A 27096-nucleotide genomic window follows, 5' to 3' on the forward strand; every position below is an offset into this window, starting at 1 on the left:
TGTTAATGTAACATACTTCAGAATCAATATGTTTAGCCTACTGATGCCACAAAAAGCTGAACTTTATCTGTGTAAATAACTTTATTAGATGTTGAAATGCAGTAGCACTCCTCGCGTGTTAGCAGTACATCCTCAAGCAAGGATTTCTAATTATCATTACCATTAAAGTTAAACTCTGCCTAGAGTAACATGATGTCCACTAGGGAGTTTGTGTAACTAGTCATGTATATTTGAGCAAAAATAGCTACTATTTCCTTCATCTTTCTCTTTTCTCTTTTCAGCTTTTAGTGAAGCCATGTGACTGTTTGAATGGAGGTACTTGTGTTACTGACATCAATCACCCCCCAGGAAGTGGCGAATATCTCTGTGTTTGCCCCAGTGGATTTAAAGGAGATTTTTGCCAAGAAAATATTGACAACTGCATCTCAAATCCTTGTGGTGCGGGCAGCTGCAAAGATGGAGTCAATAGCTTCATATGTGAATGCCCAGCTGGTCTCACAGGTACACTCCATTTCTATGTACTCCAGGATATTGTTTATCTTAAAAGGCCAACAGAGAGTACATCATTTAAATCATCACTTGTCACAAAGCATTTTGTATGCTAGCCAGAATTTGAATTTTTAAGCATCTAGCTCTTGGTCATGAGATTAAGAAAAAAAGTGTTATCCTATTTATAAGCAGTGCCTTTGTAAAACTGGAAATATCAGCAGGCTGCAGGTTTTTAAAATCCCACTACAGCCAAATGATGATTCAGTTTTAAGCTTTCCAAAAATCCACAATGATCATTGTTCAAATCATTAAATACAGTTCATACAACATGTTCATATATGTCACATTTATATACTGATGTGCTGTTTGGATTCTGTAATGTAAGTAAACTAAGCTTTACCTACAAAAATATAGCATGCTATAATATGACTCGTAGTAAAAAAAAACAAAAAAAAATCTCTTTCTCAGTATTTTACGTCTAGACAGAGCATAAGCATTTCACTGAAGATAGACTAATTATATCAGGGCTTCCAAAATGTAAAAGAAAGAACTGTATGTTTTTAATACAGGTAAGTTGGTAGTATTTTTATATATTAATCTGTTCTATGTCTCTCAAAGCCTTTGAATTATGATTTAGTTCTTTGTGGTTGGAATCTGTCATTTTATATGGTACTAGAAGCAAAACTGCAATTTCCTTCATGCCAATAATGTGAGTAGAATAAACAGCAATATATTTTAGCATTTGTATATTTATGTTGTATTTCGGTGACACAGACAGGAATGTGAGTCCTTCAAAGAGCTCCATAAGCAGGCCATAACCTTCACAGACCTGCCCAAAAATCACCTCACCTCTGTTGCCAGCCGCCAACTGCCCATCCAGGTTGCAGAATGGGAAGCTGGCTTTTAAAAGTTCCAAAAATCTTTAAATGTTCAAAAATATTTTCAAAATACCTTATAAAGGAGAGGGTAACCATAAACTATGACGTGTTTCGACAACAAGTATCTTCATAAATTGAAATTTTAATGAATAGATCAAAAAAATAAACAAAAATAGCAAAAGTTCTTGTCACAATCTGCGTTCACGTTCAATTTTTTTCTTGCAATATTATCTCTTTTTTATATTTGTTTTTCCTGTTCAAGGTTTTACTATCCATGGAATACATTTCTGTTACTGGCTTACTAGAATTATCTTGTTTTAAGGGTCCTAAAAATAATTTACATCAATCCACACCATCATTTTGTTTCTCATGAATAACAAACCTTTTTCCTTATTGATATGCACTTTCGTGTTTGATTTTCTGATTTAATAGAATTCTTGCTTTGTTTGCTGACTTTGGTTTTCATTTACGACTCTCAGTTTTAGAAAGGACAGACTTTTGGTTAAAGAATATCGGCTTGGCTCTTGGTAACATTTTCAACTTCTTTCTTGCCTGTTTCCACACAAGCGCTAACCGTATTAATTTAGTTGTAGGTTTTTGCACTGGGGAGTTGATATGTGTTTTGAAAGATGAGAAACAATATACATCATTACTGATCAAACCCAAGGTGTGCCATTATTATCTTAACATCTTCCTCACCATTTGCTCCTAACTGTCTAGATTATGGAGGGTACCACTGATTTTCTTGCTTGGTACTGTAATCTGTGTACTACGTTAAGTTTTTAGTAACTTTTGAACTTCAATACGGCCTACAGTTTTACTGCAGAGTGATATTATATCTAGTAATACAGTAACTGTAACTCAGATGGATACTGATTACCTTCTTTGTTCCTAAAACCGTGACTAAAACATCAGTTATGAATAGACATTCAAGTAGTGATAGAAAGTAAAACAGAGAACAGGAATCCCAGAAATAACACAGATAAAAGCTATAACTGTGAAAGGAAGGGAAAATTTTAATTAAATTAACTAATTCCCATAAGAAGGAAAATAAAGGACATTCATTAAATTAGAAAAACAAAAGCTGAAGATATAAGCTGCCAGAAAACAGACTACAATCGAAAATAAAAAAAAACTAACTCAAAATTTTAAGTCTAATTAACGGACCAAAACACCACGAATGAGCAAAACCAGATGTAACAAAGAAGCTTGAAGCAATTTTCTATATTATTAGCCCTCGGGTAACTGCACTTGCTTAGCAGCAGCACATGACATTAAGTCAAAAGTGGAGTCCCCACTCCCTTTGCCTCTAATTTGAATTGGTAGAGAGAAAATTTATTGAGTAAAAAGTAACACACCAAGACTGAAAGGAAATGGACAAAAAAGGAAGGAAAATGTGGTAAGTGTGAACTACTTCTGGCCACCAAGAAACACATGAACATTAATTGTTATCATCTGCACAGCTGCTAAGAATGCCCCTTTTGGACAGGTTTTGACTACATCTGATTCTGGATATTGTGGTGAGGCTTGGAAGAGCTCTTCTAAGTATGCTGTAGTTGTTAAAAATGAGTTAGATCATGTAAGTCTATAAAGCCCCAGCTTTCTATAAATTTGCCACATTCCCAATGACTCCAGTAGGTGGAGATCCCACTACATATTGGCCAACAGGCACTATAATGGGTACAATAAGTATTTTTTTTAATTCAATTTGATCTCTACTTCAGTTTAAGTAATCTTTGTCTTCATGGCAGCCAATCTGGTCAGCAATTCAGCTCTCAACAGCAGTATACTGTGGGGACAGTCAAGGTTCCTTCATTTGTCACTGATGATGGTGGACTGGGCCCCCATGTTACCTAAAGCTTAAACTAAGATGATGTCAAGTCAAAAACAAATGTGCTATTGCTGAATCAGTAATTTTGCATCATTTGGTGGTGGTACGTAACTGACTGAATTTTTGGTTAGGCCTAAACTTCCAAGAGTTTGTAAAACAGAAAATAACAGGCATTCTAATGAGGGATCAGGGGAATCTTACCTTTGTTGGAGTTCATTAACATTTACTTGGTACACCTGACAGTAAGAAGCAACTTCTTATATTTATAGGCTTATAGAGTCAATATTGGTACATGTTAAAAGAATAATAAAGATGTTGTGGTTTACACTTGAAGCTTATCATTGTTGATTTTTGTTTCCTGTCACAATTTAAATTTCTCCTATTCCACCACCATTTTGTGAACATTTTACACAGCCACAGCCATATTGTATTGCTGTTACTATGACCAGTGATGTTCACATTACCAAGTTGGTCATATGCCGATATTTCATCAGCATTTATAAAAGATGGTAGTGTACTGGAATATTTGAATTTTTGACTCAGACCTCCTAGCTTTGATTGTTGGACCACATGTTGCAGTGTAATTTTGATTGTGGTTCCGCTAGTATAGATGCTTTGCTTGCCTAGTTTTCTTACCTCTTCATCTGCTGGACCTCAGCAGCCCTTTCCTTTTTACTGATAGCTGTGATGAGACAGAGTCTCCAAGAATTATTGTGAAAAAAAGGCTGAGACCAGAAGATTAATGTGAGGCAGAAACATAGTGAGGAAAAGGCCAGAGAGATTGTCAAAACCAGCAAACCAAGTTTGGAAGTCAGGAAACAAAATGAGTTCAGACTGAAGCAGAACCTATTGCTTGGCCCAATTGAAAGAAACTAACTATGCTAAAGGTTTTTTAATTGCTTTATCCAACCAAGCAATAGCTCTATGTGGCTCTGCTGTCATATTTATATTGACTGTTCAGGTCATGTCACCAGTACACAAAAAGTAGTCACGGAGATGAGTCACATAAATAAAAAAAAAAACAGACAGACCAAAATGTAAAAAAATCGACAAAGTAAAAAAAAAGGTTTCTAAACACAAATAATTAAATTCTAAACATTAAAAACATTAGTTAACACATTGTAACAAATAATTAATGTGATTATCACATGATGCATACATCACAGAATGCATTGTATTCCCTGTGCCATAAAGCTTCTGTTCCCATTCATGTTTGCTGAAGTGACCTCAGCAGCACAAAAACATTTTTTTCTACTTTGTGGATTCTCTCTCTGGATTCAGTCCTTGACATAAAACTTTCTAGACTTTCGATATGATGCCATCTCTCTCCTTAGTAGCCATGGTGGACTTTCTTTGGACTCAGAGTTGTCCATAGTTTTTAGATCTCTTGAAGACTGTTTAACTGTTTAAAATTTTAGTGCAGTTGTTTTGTGATTTTTTTGTTTCCTTTCATCCTCTTATTTGGCAGCCTCATTATTTTTTTCAATAAGCACCTGCAACTTACAATATAGCCTCTATGGATGTCAGAAATTCTAAGTAAACGTGGTCAACAACAACAACAACATTTATTTATATAGCACATGTTCATACAAAAAAATGTAGCTCAAAGTGCTTTACAAAATGAAAAATAGAAAAATAGAAGACACAATAAAAAATAAACATAAGTCAACATTAATTAACATAGAATAAGAGTAAGGTCCGACGGCCAGGGTAGACAGAAAAAACAAAAAAAAAAACCTCCAAAGGCTGGAGAAAAAAAATAAAATCTGTTGGGATTCCAGACCAAGAGACCACCCAGTCCCCTCTGGGTAATCTACCTAACATAAATCAAACAGTCCTCTTTGTATTTAGCGTTTTCATCGAAGGACCTGATGATGATGGTCACGTAGACTTCTGGCTTTCAGTCCATCAATGTTGGTGCATCATGATGCTTTGAGTAGGTGGTGGTGGCGCAGAAAAACCGGAAAAAGAAACAGAAGAGAGAGTAGGGGTCAGTATGGATTTTAGAGCCACTATAAATAGTTATTATGATGAATTGAACATACAGAGTATCAGGATTAAGTTAAAGTGAAGTTATGAGAAGGCCATGTTAAAGTAATGTGTTTTCAGCAGTGTTTTAAAGTGCTCTACTGTATTTGCCTGGCAAATTCCTATTGGCAGGCTATTCCAGATTTTAGGTGCATAACAGGAGAAGGCCGCCTCACCACTTCTTTTAAGTTTAGCTTTTGGAATTATAAGGAGACACTCATTTGAAGATCTAAGGTTACGATTTGGAATATAATGTGTCAGGCATTCCGATATATAAGATGGAGCGCGATTATTTAAGGCTTTATAAACCATAAGCAGTATTTTAAAGTCAATCCTGAATGACACAGGCAACCAGTGTAGTGACATCAAAACTGGAGAAATGTGTTTGGATTTTCTTTTCCTAGTTAGGATTCTAGCAGCTGCATTCTGCACTCGTTGCAAATGATTTATGTCTTTTTTGTGTAGTCCTGAGAGGAGTGCGTTACAGTAATCTAGTCTACTGAAAACAAAAGCGTGAATTAATTTCTCAGCATCTTTCAATGATATAAGAGGTCTAACCTGTGCTATGTTTCTTAAGTGAAAAAATGCTGTCCTAGTGGTCTGATGAATATGCGATTTAAAATTCAGATTACAGTCAACAGTTACCGCTAAGTTTTTTACTTCCGTTTTAACTTTTAATCCTAATGCATCAAATTTATTTCTGATAACCTCGCTGAATCCATTATTGCCAATTACTAAAATTTCAGTTTTCTCTTTATTTAGTTTGAGAAAATTACTATTCATCCATTCTGAGATACAAGTCAGACATTGTGTTAGTGAATCGAGAGAGTCAGAGTCATCAGGTGCTATTGATAAGTACAGCTGTGTGTCATCAGCATAGCTGTGGTAACTCACGTTGTAACCTGACATAATCTGACCTAACGGAAGCATATAGATTGAGAAGAGCAGCGGACCCAGGATAGAGCCTTGTGGAACACCATACAGAATATCATGTGTCTTTGAGATGTGATTACCACAACTAACAAAGAATTTTCTACCTGCCAGATAGGATTCAAACCAATTTAAGACCGTGCCAGAGAGGCCCACCCATTGACTAAGGCGATTTCTAAGAATATTATGATCAATGGTGTCAAATGCGGCACTCAGATCTAAGAGGATGAGAACAGATAAATGGCTTCTGTCTGCATTCACCCGCAAGTCATTTACTACTTTAACGAGTGCAGTTTCTGTGCTGTGATTTGTTCTGAAGCCTGACTGAAATTTATCAAGAATAGCATGTTTATTAAGGTGGTCATTTAAGGTGAATTTTTGAATAATCACCAGTGTCCACTGATTTCCACATCATTTTCTTCTATTAATGTAACAGCCCTAAAATGAAGAGAAAAGGAATCCAGCCCTAAAATGAAAATTCTGCACTAATTTTTTTACAATGTTAGTAAGTTGCCCATCACTGTCCCATGATAATTAGATTAGATTCAACATTATTGTCATTTAACACAGCACAAGTATCTTAACAGTAAGTGCAAATAGATATTCATTGCAAGTAATCAAATAGATATAAATAAACGTCGCAGTGAGGGATTGTACTGAATAGAGTAATTCAAGAGTATATATATAGAATGATTAGTGAGAGTTAAAATCCAATGTGAGCAGTGTATATACTAATTACAGCATGAATAGAATAGAATAAGTATAGTAAAGTATGGAAACAGTTTAAATAATAGAAATGGTAATATTCAGAAAGTTGTAAAGGTCCAAGTACAGCAGAGTCCTGATAGTTTTAAGTATTACTAGTATAACCCTATAGCGCTAACATGGTAGACCTGTGGTGAGTATGGAATCCTAGGGTGCACATGTATGTCCATAGCGCTTTTCTGCCTCACATTTAATTCTAGACTCTAGACATTGAAGTGAATTAACAGTGTTTGAAAGGGTATGTACAGTATATAATTGTAAAGCACATTAGAATACTGTGCAATAAAGTGTGTACAGGTGGTCCTCGGGTTACGACACAGTTCCATTCCTTCAACAGTGATGTAACCCGAATTTTTGTGTAAGTTAAAACACACCCTAGCCTAAGTCACTTACCTATCCTAATAGATTTGCAAAATCATAACCTATAACATAAAAACACAACTAAGCGACAGAAAAAAGGAAAAGGACATAAATATACTGTACTATACACTGTACTGTAGCAACAGAAAAAAATTAGTGTAAAAAAAAATCCTTACCTTTTCTCCTTCTCCCGTCTCAATTTTTGTTAAGTTTTTGAGTGTTGTAAACTCGAAACGTTGTGTGTCGAGACGTTGTAACCCGAGGACCCCCTGTACTTGACTCATTTCTCATAGTGAATGAACCTTCCCATTCTTAGAGGAAATACGTTTAAATGGTTGTGTGAAACACCACCAAAGAATAACAACAGGACTGCTCTGACCAGTAGTTGTCAATCTTTTGTGATAAAATAAAATGTTAGAGGTAGACAGGATAATTTTTTGTTGAATTCACCTGGGATACATGTTGTCTATGTAATAAGCATGAACAGCCTTGCATTTTTTCCATCGATTCGCCTATAAGAAAGAAGTAATTTCTTGCTTCCTGTACACCATGTGAAATTGGCACACCAGGAGACTTAGAGAATCCATGAAAACACTAGAGTATATATAGATATTGGAAATCACCTTATTGTGAAATGGAAAGAAAAAGTAAATGATATTGGGTATTTAACTGAACACACAGAAGTGCAACAGAGAGGGGAAAAAAAGAGACTTGTGCTGTGTGAAAGTGGAGAGGCCACATTCATATAGTCTTAGGGATAATATTGTTACTGTCTGTTAGAGTTAATGAGGCAATAGCAGTTTTTCACACTGGTGGTCTCACTCTTTATTTATGGTCAAAATGTGTTTCTCACTCTTTGACCTTAGTTATGAATGCATATAAAGAAAAATGTACTTTCAGTACTCTGTGCGTACTCAACTTCTTTTCATTTAAAATCTGCTTTGAAAATTAGGACTTGCCCAAAATTTGAACTTACAATGAACTTAAATTCTTTTCAATGCACATTTTCATATTCAGCAAAATGAATATATTCATATTACAGTATCAAGTCCCAAGACAGTTCATAAACTGGCAGCTGGAAATTTTTCTAGTGTCAGGAAAGCAGCATTGTATCTCACTTGTTAATCTTTTGCTCAGTGGGAGTAGACTGCCATTGGAAATGCTGGCAGCATCATTTTACAAAAGCCAAAGTTATCCTAAAATGAACATTCCTCTTGCAGCACCAAATCTTTTTTCCATTTTGAACTTGTGAAATAAAAGATGAAAAACATAAAATTCCAAATTGAAGACATTACATGTTGAATAATGTTACTAATTGAATGTGTGTTCTGATACCCTGTTAAATGCACTCCTTTTGCCTTGCTGTGTTTCCTGTTGCAAACACTATGGACATCTCGAAGTCTGTAGGAAACATCCTTTTGTTCAACACTATTCTATGTAGAAAAGATAAGTTTATCAAATGCATGAGGCTAATCAACACATTTTCAGCAAGCAATATATATATATATATATATATATATATATATATATATATATATATATATATAAACTGCTCAAAAAAATTAAAGGAACACTTTGTAAACACATCAGATCTCAATGGGAAAAAGAAATCCTCCTGGATATCTATACTGATATAGACTGGGTAATGTGTTAGGAACGAAAGGATGCCACATCGTTTGATGGAAATGAAAATGATCAACCTACAGAGCCCTGAATTCAAAGACGCCCCAAAAATCAGAGTGAAAAATTATGTGGCAGGCTAGTCCATTTTGCCAAAATTTAATTGCAGCAACTCAAAATTTTACGCAGCACTTTGTATGGCCCTTGTGTTCTTGTATACATGCCTGACAACATCGGTGCATGCTTCTAATGAAATGACAGATGGTGTTGTGGGGGATCTCCTCCCAGATCTGGACCAGGGCATCACTGAGCTCCTGGACAGTCTGAGGTGCAACCTGGTGGCATTGGATGGACCAAAACATAATGTCCCAGAGGTGTTCTATTGGATTTAGGTTAGGAAAGTGTGGTGGCCAGTCAATGGTATCAATTCCTTCATCCTCCAGGAACTGCCTGCATACTCTCACCACATGAGGCCAGGAATTGTCGTGCACCAGGAGCCACTGTACCAGCATAGGGTCTGACAATGGGTCCAAGGATTTCATCCTGATACCTAATGGCAGCCAAGGTGCCTTTGTCAAGCCTGTAGCGGACTGTGTGGCCCTCCATGGATATGCCTCCCCAGACAATCATTAACCCACCATCAAACTGCTCATGCTGAATGATGTTACAGGCAGCATAATGTTCTCCATGGCTTCTCCAGACTCTTTCACTTCTGTCACGTGCTCAGGGTGAACCTGCTCTCATCTGTAAAAAGCACAGGGCACCAGTGGTGCATCTTCCAATTCTGGTATTCTATGGCGAATGCCAATCGAGCTGCATACTGCTGGGCAGTGAGCTCAGGGCCCATTAGAGGACATGGGGCCCTTGGGTCACCCTCATGAAGTCTTTCTGGTTGTTTGGTCAGAGACATTCACACCAGTGGCCTGCTGGAGGTCATTTTGTAGGGCTCTGGCAGTGCTCATCCTGTTCCACCTTGCCCAAAGGAGCAGATACTGGTCCTGCTGATGGGTTATGGACCTTCTATGGCCCTCTCCAGCTCTCCTAGAGTAACTGCTTGTCTCTAGAATCTCCTCCATGCCCTTGAGACTGTGCAGGGAGACACAGCAAACCTTCTGGCAATGACACGTATTGATGTGCCATCCTGGAGAAGTTGGACTACCTGTGCAACCTCTGTAGGGTCCAGGTATCGCCTCATGCTACCAGTAGTGACACTGACTATAGCCAAATGCAAAACTAGTGAAGAAACAGTCAGAAAAGATGAGGAGGGAAAAATGTCAGTGGCCTCCACCTGTTAAACCATTCCTGTTTTGGGGGTCATCTCATTGTTGCCCCTCTAGTGCATCTGTTGTTAATTTCATTAACACCACAGCAGCTGAAACTGATTAACAACCCCCTCTGCTACTTAACTGACCAGATTAATATCCCATAAGTTTCATTGACTTTATGCTATACTCTGATTAAAAAGTGTTCCTTTAATTCTTTTGAGCAGTATATATACAGTATATATATATATATATATACAGTATATATATATAAATTATATACAGTATATATATATATATATATATATATATATATATATATATATATATATATATATCCAAAATACTTTAGACAGTTTTATGCGAAATCAGTATCTTCTGAACAATAGCCTCTGTGTTCAGCACCTTAGGCAGTTGCTGATTTAACTGCTGATTTGCAAGAGCTGAACAACTATGAAGGAGACCTGGCAGCCTGTCATTGCTTTATCACTTTGTGCTGAAGTATTTTCAACATGCAATCTTTTGCCTTGGAAACAAGACACAGTTATATCATTTCATTAATCAAGACACATTTTTTATTTCACTGTATACTGAACACTATTTCACAGTGGTTTGCAGGTAAAGAGGATTAGTACCACTGTCCGCTGTTCACAGATTTGTTTTTTTTTTTACAATTTAAACACAGGCAGAGAAAATCCAAGCAAAATGACACCTTTTATTGGCTAACTAAAAAGATTACAATATGCAAGCTTTCGAGGCAACTCAGGCCCCTTCTTCAGGCAAGATGTAATACAGAAACTGAAGTTCCCCGTGTTTAGGAGAGAAAGAACCATTTGGTTTCTCTGGCACGATTACATTAAATCATTTTGAGGATACAAAAAGAATAAAGTTATGTGAAAGCTTGTTATACTTACCTCCAGCTGTTTTTATTAAAATAAATTAAATGTATTAGATTCAACAATAACGAAAGTGACCAGAATTATATTTTCATTAGATTCTAACTCTTATAACGTCCAACGTCATTTGTTTTAGAAGAATTTGAAGAACTGTTACGGTGATAACCAAATTACTTTATTAATCATGAACAATGAACAAAAATAAACAACAATTGAAGAGCATGTGTTGAAAATTGGATTCTTCTATCTCAAGACTCCAGAGTGCTAATGTTCAAATCCAAGCCTTCCCGTTTTCTGTATAGAAAAGTGATTGTTCTCCCAGTGTCTAAATTAGTTTTATCCACACAATAGTTTCTTCCTACATTCCATAGATGTATACGGTGGATTCAGAAAGTATTCAGACCTCACTTTTGCCACACTTGATTGTGTTGTATATTTAATTATAAATGGATACATTTGACATGTTTGCCCATCAACATACACTCAATACCAAGTGACATAATGACAAACTGTTACTCCAGTCTGAGGTCACATGCAATATGAAGCAGGTGTTCTTCAAGGGCCTTTCTGTATATTGGCTGCATTCTCTTAATTCTGACCAATCTCTCTGTCCCTGCTACTGAGAAGCGCTTCCATAGCTTAATGCTGCCAACACTATGCTTCATTGTAGGGACAGTATTAGGCAAGTGTTTTTAGAAATGGGTAGTCTCCATCTGACATAATTCTTGGAGTTCTACCCAAAGAGGTCAATGTTTGTCTTATCGGACCAGAGAATATTTAACCTTATGCTTTCAGAGTTCTTGCCATTTGGCAATAGTGGCCTCCAGCAACTCTACCACAATGCCCAATTGATGGAGAGCTGCTGAAATGGTTGTCCTTCCAACAGGTTCTCCCACCTTAGCAGAGGACTTCTGAAACTCCAGTAGAGTGACCATTGGGTTCTTGGTCACCTCCCTGACCAAAATTACATTTGCCTAGTTACTCAATTTGGTCAACTCCTTGTGGTTCCACTGTGCTCATGGAACCGCGCAAAGCTTTAAAAATGATTTTATACCCTTGCACTGATCTGTGCCTCCCCACAATTTGATCACAGAAGTCTACAGAGAGTTTGTTGGACTTCATGGTTTATATTTTGTTTGACATGCATTGTGAATTATAAGACCTTATATACACCAGGGTGTGTTTTTCTAATCAATCATTTCCAATCAATTAATTTTGCCACAGGTGGACTCCAAAAAAGGTCTAGGCACTTCTCAAGGAAAGCAAACACAATGCACCTGACCACAATTTGAAGTGTCACAGCAAATGTTCTAAATACTTACTTGAGACATTTCAGTGTTTGATTTTTAATAAATATGCAAACCTTTCTGAAAACATTTTTTCACTTTTGTCATTGAGTGTAGATTGATGGGCAAAAGTGGAAAATGTATCCTTTTTAAATTAAATCTACAGTACAATAAAGTGCGCAGAAAGAGAATGGGTCTGAACATTTTTCAAATTCACTGTATATTAGGTTAAGTAGTAACTGTAGCAATTTGACTGGCTTGAGTTTGTATACCTGGGATGCACTAGCGAGCCATTCAGAGTCGGTATATAAAGTCCAACGTCTGTCTGTATGTATTTCTGTCCGCTTTTCACGAGAGAACAACTTAACGGATTAATATCGGGTTTTTTTCTATAATTTGTTTGAACACTCCAGTTGATTTTGCGACTTCTCTTATCGCACTACAAGTAAGTATCATAGTTCGCTTGTGGTATCGATTTACTGGCACAAATCCAAGAGAGACGCATCGGGCCGAGAGGATTGGGACAGGGCCCTCCTCACTTATACGTCAGCTTCTGTTCGAGTCGGTCTACCTCTCACCACATGTTGCAGCAAACCTTGACTCCACTTAGCTAGCAATACCTGTTTGTTCAACAGACATTATAATCTACAGACTGTTAACATTTGACGTTTTTGAGAGAGACATCAGAGCTATGTGTGTTTTAGAGTGCAATTTCTGATTGACAGAGATATCACGGCCGCGTGATACAGGATCAGATACAGTGCCAACGTTTGACATTGCAGAGTACCTACCTTCTGCTTGGCCAGAATTACATTTTCTTTTTTAATTGATTTTTAAACTTTGACTCTTTCACTACTATGTTGGTGGAGCTGCGGGGGACAGCTAGTACCCATTATAGCCATATTGCAATAAGAGGTTTTAGATAATGGATAAATGGGTAAAAATTGCATGAATAACTTCAAAACACCCTTTAACTATAAAGAAAACTGTTAACATGAAAAACATGGTAACACAAAGTACAACACATATCAAATGATTCACATGAAATGTGCATTTCGTATGAACATAAGATATCATAATAGCTTTTGGAAGAAATGTAATAATAAAATGTCTCTTCAAAGATCTTGTGTTTAGATATTCTTTGTTCCCTTAGGTGCTACTTGCCAAAAAGATGTTAATGAATGTGAAAAGAGCCCCTGCTTTCCTGGAGTCCCATGTATAAACAATTTTGGATCTTACGCATGTGGACTTTGTCCTCAAGGCATGTTGGGAGATGGTTATTCATGCAAGGGTAAGATTTCTGAAAAAGCTACAAAAAAGGTTTAAGTATAATAGGACTTTTTAATTATTTTATATTTTTATCAAGATCTTGATATGATTAGATTGGATTCTGGGTTGATTAACTGATGTCTGGTATGAAATGTTTACATTTTTAACTTCTTAACACAAATATCATAGTGGGACTTCAGATTAATACCACAGTCCAAAGTTTTGCTCATTGGTGACCATGAATTGGTCTGATGTGTGGGATGGATTGGCATTTAGTAAAGGGCTTGTTGATGCATTATGTGCATTCCTTCTTCGTCTTTCAGCTGCTCCCTTTAGGGTTTGCCACAGTGGATCATCTTCTTCCATATCTTTCTTTCCTCTGCATCTTGCTCTGTTACACCCACCACCTGCATGTCCTCTCTTTCCACATCTATAAACCTCCTCTTAGGCCTTCCTCTTTTCCTCTTCCCTGGCAGCTCTATCCTTAGCATCCTTCTCCCAATATACCCAGCATCTCTCCTCTGCACATGTCCAAACCAACGCAATCTGACCTCTCTGACTTTGTCACCCAATTGTCCAACTTGAGCTGACCCTATAATGTACTCATTTCTAATCCTATCCATCCTCGTCACACCAAGTGCAAATCTTAGTATTTTAACCCTGCTACCTCCAGCTCTGTCTCCTGCTTTCCAAACCATATAACATAGCTGTGTGCATTCCTGCCAGGACATGATTCAGCTTTATGTGACTCAGGCTAGGAAACAAGATGAGCAGAAGATGGCTGATGAATGAAAAAGAACTTGTGATTTTGGAGGCTGTTTTAGTTATTGAGTGACCGTCTAATAAGCCCCATACTGCTACAGCTCCCTCCATAATGTTTGGGAGAAAGACATTTCTTTCTTGATTTACCCCACTGCTCCACAGTTTAAAATTACAAATCAAACCATTCAGATGTCATTAAAATGCACAATGCAAACTTTAATTTAAGGGTATTTGCATAAATTTTGGTCAGACCATGCAAAACACTTTTTCTACATAGTAACTCCATTTCAGGGCACCTTAATATTTGGGACAATACAATGATCGGTATATTAAAGCAGTCATATTTAATATTTCTTTGTTGCATAACCCTTGCATGCAATGACTGTGTGATGTCTGCAATGTAGAGTATAACACATACAGTACAGATCTGCTGTATTTTTTCACTTTCAGTATGTTATTTTATTTTACTTGACAGCATGTTAATTTGCTGAAAAATAATACAGTTAATTCTAAACATACACCATCTATTTCATATTGCACCTTTAAATAGTTCCCAAGTCATTTTCCAAGTAGAGCATACTAAAGACCAACACTTTACATTTTATTTTGACAACTATATGTTAAATAATGGGCCCAGCATATCACAGTGGATCAGAGGCAAGAATGCAATCCACTGTGTCAAACTGCCTGAAAAACTAATGTGTTAAATATGTTATTGTACTTATAGTTCATGACAAATAAAAAAACATTCAGTGTATATTACAAAGGCGCAGTGGTGCAGCAGTAACATCCAGAGACCTGGGTTTGATTTCAAATCCAGTTATTTTATATATCCATGTATTTTTCTCTATCAATTCTGTTTTCTTCTCACATCCTAAACACGTGTTAGGCTAATTGACAGCTTCAAACTCCATATGGATCTGTAGGTGGTCTTGTGAGTAAACCTTTTGATGAATGTTTACCTTTTTTAGGACTGTGATTTGTGTGCCTATGAGAAAGGGTAGAGCTGCTTATGAATCTTCAATGGAAAAAATAGATTCAGGAAGGCAGGTAGTGTGGCGTAGTGGATAAGGCTTTGGATTTCAGACCCTGTGGTTGTGGGTTCAAAATCTCCTACTGACACTGTGTCACCATGAGTGAGTCAACTGACCTGCGTGTGCTGCAACTGGGAAAATAACAAAAGAAATGAAGCTGTTTGTATCTCAAATGTTGTGGTATGTTGACTTGGATAATGGCGTTAGCCAAATAAGTAAATATATCAGCTAATGAATGAATGGTCTCTATGGTATTATATTTTATTACAGAGTCTAAGGTGTTGAAATACTGCTATTAACTCTATAATATGGTCACATATTGCTTCCTGCATATCTCAACTGACAATAACATTACATTCCACTAGTGATTTTATTCTTTCTTAGTTCAAATTCCCATATAGTGTTAAAGATGCCCTTAAAAGTTTATATATGGAAATATTGTTTGAATTTATATACTGTACTTAATGTTAATCTTACACTGACAGTTTAACTGTGTGTTCTCCTGGAATGTCCATGCATAACAGTTAGTAAAGTTTACAGAGAATGGTGTGATAAACATCGTTTGAGTGCAGGCTTTGGGCAAAAACATTTTGTTAATAAAACTAGCTTAACGGTAACAAAAAGGCCACAGACACGCAAATAAGAGCTATTTTCAAAAGTGGTGTGCTAATTGGTATCTCTAAATGCATAACATGTTAGACGAAGTGGATGAGCTGCAGCATAGCAGGAGACAATGATGGATTTTACTTATGCCTTTAAAGAACAGGACAGTGAAGCAACAGTGGGTATGGGTTCACCATCTGATGCCAGATACCACCAAATACCATCAAATCTCAGTTTCCACTGCAGCATGGACCCATCTTGCCTTTTGTCAATGTCATAGGCTGCTGGTGGAAGTATACGTGTGTGCAATATCAATATGTTTCCTCAACACACATTAGGCCACTTCATGCCAAATGGGCATCATTTAAATGTCACAACATACCCAATTATTGTTGCAGGCTGTTTTCACCTCTTTATAGTCCCTGTCTACGTTTGGTCTAAAGGATTCTTCTAGAAGAATAATATACACTGTCACATAGCATGATTCATCTAACGTTGGTTTTATGAATTAGACTGTCATTTCAATTAACACCAATGGCCTGCTCAGTCGACAGATCTTGATCTAGTAAAGCACCTGTGTGATAAGATGAAACAAGAAGTCTGCAGCATTAATGTGTGGTTGAAAAATCTCCAGGAACTGCCTGATAATATCAAGTGAGCACAGACCAAAATCCCTAAATAATGCTTTCAGAACCTTGCTCAAGCTATGCCTTTCAAAATTCAGCAAATGTTTGGGAAATGAAAGAGGTCCTACTCAATACTTGATAGGTGCTCATAATGAAGTGGCCAATGGACATAACTAATACTTCAGTGGAATACAATGACATATTGGTAGGCACTGCTTCCTCACAGCCTTAGAGAGCTGGGTTGGAATCTCAACCTAGTCACTGTTTGTGTGCTGTTTACATATCTCTCACTATCACATACACTTTAGATTCTTCCCATAGCTCAAAGATAATTGGCCAGGTATAGGGGAAAGTGGATGTACGTGAGTAAGCCTGCCAAGGACTGGCAACCTCTGATGAGGCTGATGCTGCCTAAAGAGACTGAATATCCACAACTGTATAGACAAAATATTGTCTCCAGATAAAATAAATAATCCAAACAACTATAATGGTCTGTTTTGGCCTTTGTTAACAAAAAAGCGATTTTCAATTTTTAGGAAATAAAAAGTGTTATTGGATAGAGGAGTGGTTGTACAGCACCGACCATTACCTTTAGTATGGATCCCAGCTCTGTGATGTAAAGACTTTCTATTTTTATTTCTTCAGATATAACATGGTTTTAGATAAGTTTCAGCTGACTGCCTTTTCTCTGCTTTGCCTATTACGGTTTGATTGTTGTCTTCCAAGACATCCACTTTCGCTGGTTGCTGTCATCAATCAAAGCTTCACTCTAACTTTGTGGGCTCCTTCACTTGAGCTCCGTGGTTCATGCCTCTCTAGTGAAGCTGAGAGTGAATCGGGCACTTTGTCTCGACTCGAAGAGGCTTTCTAAATCCAGTAGAAGCTCTGGGGAAAATCACTTTTTTTCTCTCTTTCTTCTTCCTTTTTATTTTTACATGTGAACCCAATCTCTGTTTACAACATGACACTTGTAAAATTGCCATATACTTTATGTTAAAGGGCTTTACATATTGTTTATCTACTTTAATAAACCAGAAAATAAAATGCATGGCTCTGATTGGCATACCAATATATTTAAAAGGGGAATTTTGTTATAGTAGCTTTTTAAAAAATGTTTTTAAAAGCTTCGTTCTAACAATGGAAACTCTGCTTCAATATGTGACAGAATGGCATGACCACCACCAAGTGGCCTAAATAGGAATTTATTTTTAAAAAAGATGGTCATTGAGCTTGCAGAAAGCACCTAAACACAACTATTTGATATTATAAGGAGGAAGTAAAAAATTAAATATGTATAAATAGCGATACCTACTCATCTAGCAAACAGACTTCTTTACACTATTTATTTAATGCCAAATTCCATATTTTATTTAAATTGATTGGATTAGGCTTGTTTGTAAACTAATGGATGAAATACCTAAATAGAATGGCCTGATTTCTCTAAATGGTAAAGAGAATTAGGACTTTAAGGTGCATAGACACAAGATATCTAGCAGAAACTACTGTATGTGTACTCTGTCATCTCTCATAGTTGTAAAGTGACTGCCTGATAACGACAGCAGGCTGGCATATCACTTACCCACAGCTCAGAGGATCAGTGCTCACGTCCAGTCTTTGTCAACAAGCAGTTTTGTTTAAGGATTTCTCCAAGTCTTCCAGTTTTACCTTGTACCCCCAAGATGTGCATGTTAGGTTCATTACTGCCTCTAAACAGGCCTTCTGTGAGAGAATGTGCCATTGAAATGGCAGGTTTCCCATCCAGGACTGACTACTGACCTGTGTAGTTAATGTGGTGTAGTGGATAAGGAACTGGTCTCTTCACGATTGGTTCACTTCCTAACCTGACCCACTGTGTGACAGTTGTAACAAAAGCACAAACAATGATAAAGAGTTGGGGGCACCTGGTAACCCCATATAACTACAAAAGAAAAAAAAACGGTTTTGAGAAATACTGAAAGAATGTATTTTCAGATGCAGGCCCAGAGCAGAACTGATTCAAGATGGTAATGTCTGTGGATATAAATGATCCAGAAAGGGGCAGGTCAAGGAGGACAGACAATGGAAGTGGCATCACAGGTGGAATGGCTGTTGGTCTTCCATTCTGAGGGAAGAAGAAGATAGAAGGCAATGATGCCAGTCCCTGGTTCAACGGGTTATTACTATCACCAGAGCCCTTAAGCTGCCTCCTAAGTGCACGCACAGGACTATGTATAGATATAGATATTGTAAAGAAAGCACAAACAACCATGTTTAAGAGTTGGGGAATCTTTCCCCATAAACTGAAGAACTGGTGCTTGCAAATACTGATCGACATGAAAGTTCAAGTACAGACAATGGTACATTGGTCGGCGGACATTTTATGCTGTGGGGATGGAAATGGAAGGGGAATGCTGGGAAAGGAGTCACTGAGGATGATGGGATTTAGTAACATGATCATTGGGGGACCAGAGGGAAGGAAGGAAGGAACCCTGAAGTGGCTTGGCCTGCTGGCTAGGGTTTTTAGGTGTATTCACGGTGGTGTTTTCTCATCTTTCCTGTCGAAACAAAGAGAGAGTGGTTAGTACATTGCTGTCGTCCACTGACGTGTGATTTCGCGCTGCTCATTGGGTCCTTAAGCTGCTCCCTAAATGCTTGTGCGTGACAATATATATATTGTGGCATCCGGCCGGGGCTGGAGCCCGGCTGGGATGCCCAGAAGGACCGGAGGAGGGCTTGTACCTCCTTCAGACCACGAGGGGGCATCCGCCCTGGTTATGTTGGGGGCCACGGGCGGCGCCCCGGTGCCTGAACAACCCGTTAGCGCTTCCGGGTGCGCAGCCAGCACTTCTGCGACACTGGGGCGTGTCTGCGGAGGAGTGCCGGGGAGCAGCTGGAGCCCATCCGGGTTCCTATTTAAGGGGCCGCCTCCCTTCAGTCGAGAGTGGAAGTCGGGTGGAAGAGAGACAGAGCTGGAGAGAGGATTGGTGGCAGCCAGGAGAAAGGCACAAGGACTGTGAGGCCTGGACATTTGGGGGAACGGTGCAAGAGGCACTGGGGAGTGCACGTAAAGAACTGTGTAAATATTGTAAATAAAGGGTGTGTGTGGTGAATTTAAGATGTCTGTCTGTCTGTGTCCAGGTTCAAGTCCACAATATAAAAAGCAAAGTTGACTCATTCACCCACTGACTGACTCACTCATCAACAAAAACACTATTTCCCATTTACCTATAGCTAAGAACTAGAGCAGTAGGTATACATTAAGAAAGGACATATCAATATATCATTGTTTATGGGTAAAAAAAGAAAAAAACTCACAATAGAAAACTAAAAACCCCAATATCTTTAAAAAATCATGCACACGAGCATGACACAGTGAAAGAACCCATATCATACCTTGGTTCTCATTTTTAAAGAGTTATATAAGCCATTAAACATTATCTTCATATTTGTAAATTTACCTGGGATAGTGTTTACTGTAGGAAAGGTACTACAAATATATTTAAAGCTGGTTGTTTGGACTCAATGTAGGACTGGATAACATCAAGAAATGAATATAAAAAAATGGACAGCCTCATAACAGCTAGGTCCCTGAAATACTATCAATAAGGAGCAGAGAGGTTTATTATCATCAGTGTCTCAATAACAGACTACACAGGTATCCACAGGGCATACAGAAAAACAATTTATCCCTTTACATGAAAGGCCAGTTTATCTATTTGGGTGTCATTTGTAGAACTGTCTAATGGTCTTCATGGGACATGACCCTCCACAAGCTTTTCTCTTTATATTTCAAAATTTATCTGCCTAGTGTATGTAGATCCAAGTTCTAATTTAAAGAACCCCATTTAATGCTTGAACTTATGGTGACCTGGAAATATTCAATATGCCTCTTCAAATTAGGGACCACTGCAGACTCTCAATAAGGCTATCCTATCTTCTACACCATCATAACATTTTATATGTCAGCTTACATGTGTGCCCCCTAAGGTTTCATAATCTATTTGGTTACTGTATTATATTCTTTATTGTTTTTTAGATTGTGCATTTCAGCATTTAGTTCCTCCTTCATGTTTACGGCATCTATATATCTCTGAAATGGTTGCCTCGCAAAGTAGCTGTCATAGGCATGTTTACTCACACTTACTGTATTAGAGTTTATGATGTGCTGATTTCCAGGTCGATTGAAATTCCTACTAAAATGCTACACTTTCTCTGCTTCATTGATAACACAATTGAGTAAAACGAAAGAAAATGTTGTTTTTGTGAATTTGTGTGCAAGCTAAAAATGAAGGAAAGAAGAAAAAGGCATTTACGTGTTTTTTATCTTTATTTCCATCAATCACCTTCTCTACACATATGTGGGGGTTCTGAGAGACTATCTTGGCATAGCTAGGTTGAACCAGCAGCCCTTAGAATTTTCTTTTATTTGTAATCCTGTAAACTTCTTTGTGAAGGTTAGCAAAATTGATTGACTGTGTATCTGAGACAGCAAAATATTCTTTTAAATAAGCAATAGAATCAATTTTGTTGGCTTAACATTAATTAAATGTTAGCAGTCAGGAAGTATTTTTTTCTAACTTGTTGGGTTTCCAGTTATTACACAACAGGTAAGGTGCCATCCCACTATCTTTGTGCAGCCAGTTCAAGTATAAGATTCACTGTTAGATTCATGCTTGTGTGTGTGTCTCTGCTCAGATCCAAAGATAAACCTCAATTTTGTCTGTGAACTTGTACAGTAGCATATGATGTATTTAAATAGCTTTTTGTCTGTGAAATCCTTTTGTGTTGTTATTTTTAATTAAAAGCAAAACTAATTGTTTATTTGCTGTCAGTGCACAAACACAATCTATTCAAAAATTAGAGCTGTTGAAGCCTTACATAGTTCGGGTTGGCCTGCAGGTCAGGTTTGCATCCACTGTGTAGCTGAACTGGTGACAATGGCTTGAGTTAAAGTCAGTAGTTACCAACCTGTTGAGAAGCAGACAGACAGACAGACAGACAGACAGACAGACAGACAGACAGACAGACAGATAGATAGATAGATAGATAGATAGATAGATAGATAGATAGATAGATAGATAGATAGATAGATAGATAGATAATTCTACCCACACACTTTCGTCTGAACACACTGGAATAATTATAAAGCAAGAAAATGAAAATGAAACAAACTTCTGATTTGGCAGTCACAGTCACAGTGAGGCATTATGTGGGCATATTGCTGTTAGTATAAAGGAGCCCCTGTAGAGTTTCTTGCTGAATAATTTGTTGGCTAAAATTTGTTTCCTATTGATGTAGGTTTTTAAAGCAGAGTAGGCCCCAGGGAGGACCCCAGGGAGGCATGGAATTTAACAGGTGATTCAATAAACCATTGCAAAAAGTTGAAATGAAATACAATGGCAATTCTTAGTGATTGTAATTCAGTTTGTTTTTACTATTTGCTTCACTTGAGATATATATACATAAAATGTTTAATGTTTATATGTTATCAGTTTATACTTGTGTAATAGGCCTGTGCTGACCTACTTTTTGGTGTCCTCTGTTACCTACTCAGTTTGTCATTAAGGCTACAAAAAGTGCCATTGCTGTAGAAGCCATCCTGTATTGCTCCGTTTCCAAAGAAGGCAGGGACTTCTTTATGTAATGACCAGTGACCCTTGTCTCTCACATCATGAACACTGTTGGTCTTAGACTATATGAGTCCTCTTGTTGTAGACCACCTGGACCCACTAAAGTTTGCCTATTGGACAAAGATTGGAGTGGAAGATTCAGTAATCTATTTGCTTCACAGCATTGGAGCACCACAATTATTAATCCTGTCTCATTTACTTACACTATAAATATAACACCAGATCATGTCACTTGCAGAAAGTCTTAAAGAATTCTGGCACTTATGGGGTGTATTAGTAAGGGGGTAAGACAGAGTATAGGAGTCAGGTGTAGAACTTTGACTCTTGGTGCAGAAAGAGAACTGATTATTGATTTTCATCTTACCAAAGAAAATCTGTGCCCGGTCCCAATTCAGGGAGTGGATGTGAATGTGGTGCACTCCTACAAGTACTCACGGGGCCACAGCAATGATAGGCTAGAAATAAAGAGGAACTACAGTATATAAGAAAGGGCAGAGCAAGCTCTACTTTCTTAGGGGAATGTGGTCATTTAATGTGGGGAGCTACATCCTTTATATGTTCTGCTAGCTGAAATACCCAGCTTTGCCTGGGAGGAAAATAAAGTGTTTTTTGTTTTTTAATCGTTTGAGATCAATATAATTAAAAAAACCCACAACTTTAAAAATAAAAATAAATTAACAAACAATGCTTGTCTTGCAGTTTTGTATGTATGTTATCATCCAGTTGACGCTCGGAACTGGCCAACTCTATTTAATTTCAAAAGCAACAGGGGCGCGGTGGTGCTCAAACATAAAGAATGCTAGCAGTCACCTCCATTTCGCCCTCTGGTGGTCATTCTGAGTGTCAACTGGATGATAGCATGCATAAAGACCGTAAGATGAACGCTACCCAGAAGGGGGAGGGTAGTGGGTTAGGCATGATTTCACCCCACAGTATTTTAGTTGACCAATGAGAAACATGTGCATGAAGTTTCATGAACATCGCTCCAGCCATTCAGAAGTGATGCTGGAACATACTTACATACACACACTTATACATTGAATTATATATATATATATATATATATATATATATATATATATATATATATATATATATATATAGATAGATAGATAGATAACTTTGTGATTGCCAGCGTGATTTTCTAAATTTTGGCGAACATCCCTTCAAGCCCACTGAACCAACAAGCTATTTAAAAAGGCAGACCCTGTGATGTAACACACTCTGGACACCCTGGGAGGTAGTAACAAAAGAGTTTATTAAAACAAAACCATTGCCATTATGAAATATGCTGTTCTTCCTTCCTCTGACACAGTAACACTCAAAACATTCAGCCAACAAATTTTTCTGCAGAAATGTGTCAAGAAACACTACTGGGGATCCTCTATATTAATGACAATTTACCTACATAATGCCTCACAGTGACTATGAATGCCACAGTTTTCGTTCTATATTGTTTTCATTTTTTAAGTCTTTCTGGGGTATATTTAGAGGGGTACGATATACATCACAGTATAATAATATTCTTTTTTGAGCTTCTCTAAAAAAAGCTAATTTCCCCCTGAGGACAAATAAAGTTCTGTCTATCTATCTATCTATGTGTAAGCACTCTGAGTGTGTACTCAGTGAAATGGACTATATGCAGTAATGCTACAGTAAGTAAAACAGAATTGGCAGTAGACAAGCTGCATTATTCATCTACACGGGGTAGCATTTGTAGCATTTTGACTTTTCCCACAGACCCAAGGACATGCTGTCAGGTCAGTCTTTGTTGTTAACTTTCTGCAGCGTGCCCATGTTTGTTTGCACCCTTCAAACAGCCGTCTTCTGTGAGTAGAAGATTCCTGCGTGACCCATCCATTGCATCCACTTAACAGTGTCATTTCCAGGCAGAGGAGTAGCTTCAGTGACAGACTGAGGAGATCGTTCCTCCCCCACACTATGCGACTCTTCAATTCCACCCGGGGGAGTAAATGCTAACATTAATTTTATTTTAATTTTTTTCATTTTTATTACTATTTAATTTAATATTGTTTCTTTGTATCAGTATACTGCTGCTGGATTATGTGAATTTCCCCTTGGGATTAATAAAGTATCTATCTATCTATCTATCTATCTATCTATCTATCTATCTATCTATCTATCTATCTATCTATCTATCTATCTATCTATCTATCTATCTATCTATCTATCTTTGTGCCTGCCTGCTGCTACTAAGTTACACTACAACCTCCCTGATCCCATTGAGATAAGCCAGTTCAGAGAATAATTTTTGTCAGATATATTGCCTATAAGCTTTTATGCAGCTTTTACACAGCAATGCACTGTGGTAGAGTGGGTTGTATTGCTGCCTTACAGCAAGTGAGCCAGTATTTGATTCCCTCTATAGTATGTAGAGTTTTTATGTTTCCCTTGAGTCTTTTTTCTCCAACATTTCATGCAGCTCTGTGCAAACAATTGTCCCATGATGAACTGGGGTGGTTTTTGCCTTGTGACTGTTGTCACTTGGCTAGACTCTATCCAAGTTTTTAAGCAGAGTAAACCAAATAAAAAAAGTAATGAATGTTTTGTAACATTGACGGTTTTATATAAAGTCTGAGTGTTACAAGAGTATCTTTATAGTATTTACTCTGTAAGTGAATCCTACTGGTAGCATAACACATGTCTTCTTCTACCATGTGATATACTGTATGAAAGCAGGAATTTATGTATCTTTTTAATTGTTGAATTAATTTTTGTCTTGCTTTTATGCACCAAAAACAGTACTATAAAGTGAGTTTTGTTGTTTATTGTTGGCATACTTGCTTAATAGCTCATCTCAGATTAATTTTGTCAATGAATTCCATTTCACATTCCTCCATAATATAAGTAACCCATGACATCTGCCCTTTCTCCATCTTTTACCTCCTTACAGTTGAAAGACAGGTAGAGAGCATTCGTGTGACTGCTACTAACTCTGAGCCTCGGCCTGATGAGATATCCAGGACATCAAGTGTCAAGCTTTACCCTCCAGAGAAGCTGAAAAAAGAAGCTGAAAGGGGTCCATTTGTAGAAAAAATACCAAACGACAGTGAAAAAAAGGGCAAGTATATCCCAAGTGTTATCATTATTTTTCTACTATATGTTTGCTGGAGGGGGGATTAAATATACTTGCTGCAAGTCAAAAATAAATGAGGCAAGTGAAAACAAAACAAAAAAAAATTCACTAGTCTTGTTTTGTTTTTTGAATCACCATTTTTGCAAAATATTATTGCTATTCTTTGATCTACATAATAAAGAAATCATTATTTTTTTTCTGCCATCTGCTCAAATATGTTCTAATGCCCTGCTTTAGTACATACAGAATGAGACATACAGTAGACATTAGACAGAGACAGACAATGGTAAGTTTTAAAGTCACTTTCTTGAATGTAGTGGGAAGAGTTTGCTGATGTGTCAAAAGTGTATTGATTTTATTATTTTATACATTTGTTGATTTTTCTCAGTAGAAGGTAATTAGGAAAAAATGTACTTGTTCTAGTATAACTTTGCCCTAGGATACATTGATTTATAAAACGGAACTTTGGTGCAGGCTGGGAAGGGAGGATTACTCTATGTTATATACACCCCTCATTTTTTTGCCTTGGTTTTTTAATAAAAAAAATAGCATAAGGGCGCAAGGTTTTTTCCTTGAATCCTGCCATTGTCATAGGAGCCTGTTCCTACTCTTTCCTGTGTTAGAAAATGGATTGTGATGTCTACGGACACCTTTAAATGTGAAACTGGCTGGTGGAGTCTGAAAGTTTTTCTTGCAAAGATCTCCTACTGTAGTGAGTGATTTCAGAATTATGGACTCATTTTAGCTTTCACTTTCATTCATCCTACAGTTTGGTCCCCATATAGGCAGTGCAGTGGTCTCAGACCATACAATTTGTGTAACATTTGTATACAACTGTATGATAGCAAGTAGCTCCCTCTGTTTATATAATTATATAAGGCATGGAGTCGACAACCCTTTTACAGGAGTGCTTGTTTATTTGGCTTCAATTGCATCCCACAGTGTATTCAGACAGGACGAAAGCAGATACTTCATCCTCCTGCTCGCCTCACAGATGATTAGTTTGGGTTAAGACCTAATGAATGAGTAGAACTACTTTGATGTAAAAGGGTAAAATCATTTGGATACACTCCAGGCAATCTGAGTTTTCACATGTCTCATTATCTTGTTAAAAGCAACAGTGCTAGGAAAATAGTCCTCTAATCCTCGCACCACTAACATCAGACAGCAATTTGGATTCTCTCCCGAAGTTCAGAATTGATGTTTTCGTGTGGACTACAGCTATAGGTAGCTTCTTTGCTTTGCTGCCTTTAATGAAAGCTCGGTAGTTTTCCCACTTAGAAAAAGCCCAATGGATTAGGAATAAGGAGATGCACTTGTGTTTGCCATTGTTTTAAACCTTCTTATTCACTATCAGATTATACATTGAATTACAGTATCTTTTAGTAGCCACAGAATATTCTGTCATTGCTTCCACACTACATTACATAACCTTTTCAGCAGGATGGTTGTGTCACAGTTACATTCACTGGGTCTTCAAGTATCAACTATCATTCTTCTTCTTGTAACTGCTCCCGTTAGGTGCTGTCACAGCAGATCATCTTGTTCCATAACTTCCTGTCCTCTACATCTTGCTCTTTCACACCCATCACCTGCATGTCCTCTCTCACCACATCCATAAACCTTCTCTTAGTCCTTCCCCTTTTCCTCTTGCCAGGCAGCTCAATCTTTAACATCTTTTTCCCAATATTCCCAGCATTTCTCCTTTGCACATGTCCAAACCAATTCAATCTCGTCTCTCTGACTTTGTC

At 37.5% G+C, this 27096-nt stretch overlaps 1 protein-coding gene across 1 annotated transcript in view; it reads left to right on the plus strand.

Moving 5' to 3' along the window:
* The window catches only part of si:ch211-246m6.5 (von Willebrand factor D and EGF domain-containing protein), a 387263-nt gene that overhangs the window by 297627 nt on the left and 62540 nt on the right, over window positions 1-27096 (plus strand). Inside the window, exons 18-20 of the mRNA XM_039757371.1 lie at window positions 282-501; window positions 13499-13636; window positions 25163-25330. Coding sequence (XP_039613305.1) covers window positions 282-501; window positions 13499-13636; window positions 25163-25330 — 526 coding nt within the window. The remainder of the gene's footprint in view (window positions 1-281; window positions 502-13498; window positions 13637-25162; window positions 25331-27096) is intronic.

Source organism: Polypterus senegalus, chromosome 6 (assembly GCF_016835505.1).
Source record: "Polypterus senegalus isolate Bchr_013 chromosome 6, ASM1683550v1, whole genome shotgun sequence".
NCBI classification, from domain to species: domain Eukaryota; kingdom Metazoa; phylum Chordata; class Cladistia; order Polypteriformes; family Polypteridae; genus Polypterus; species Polypterus senegalus.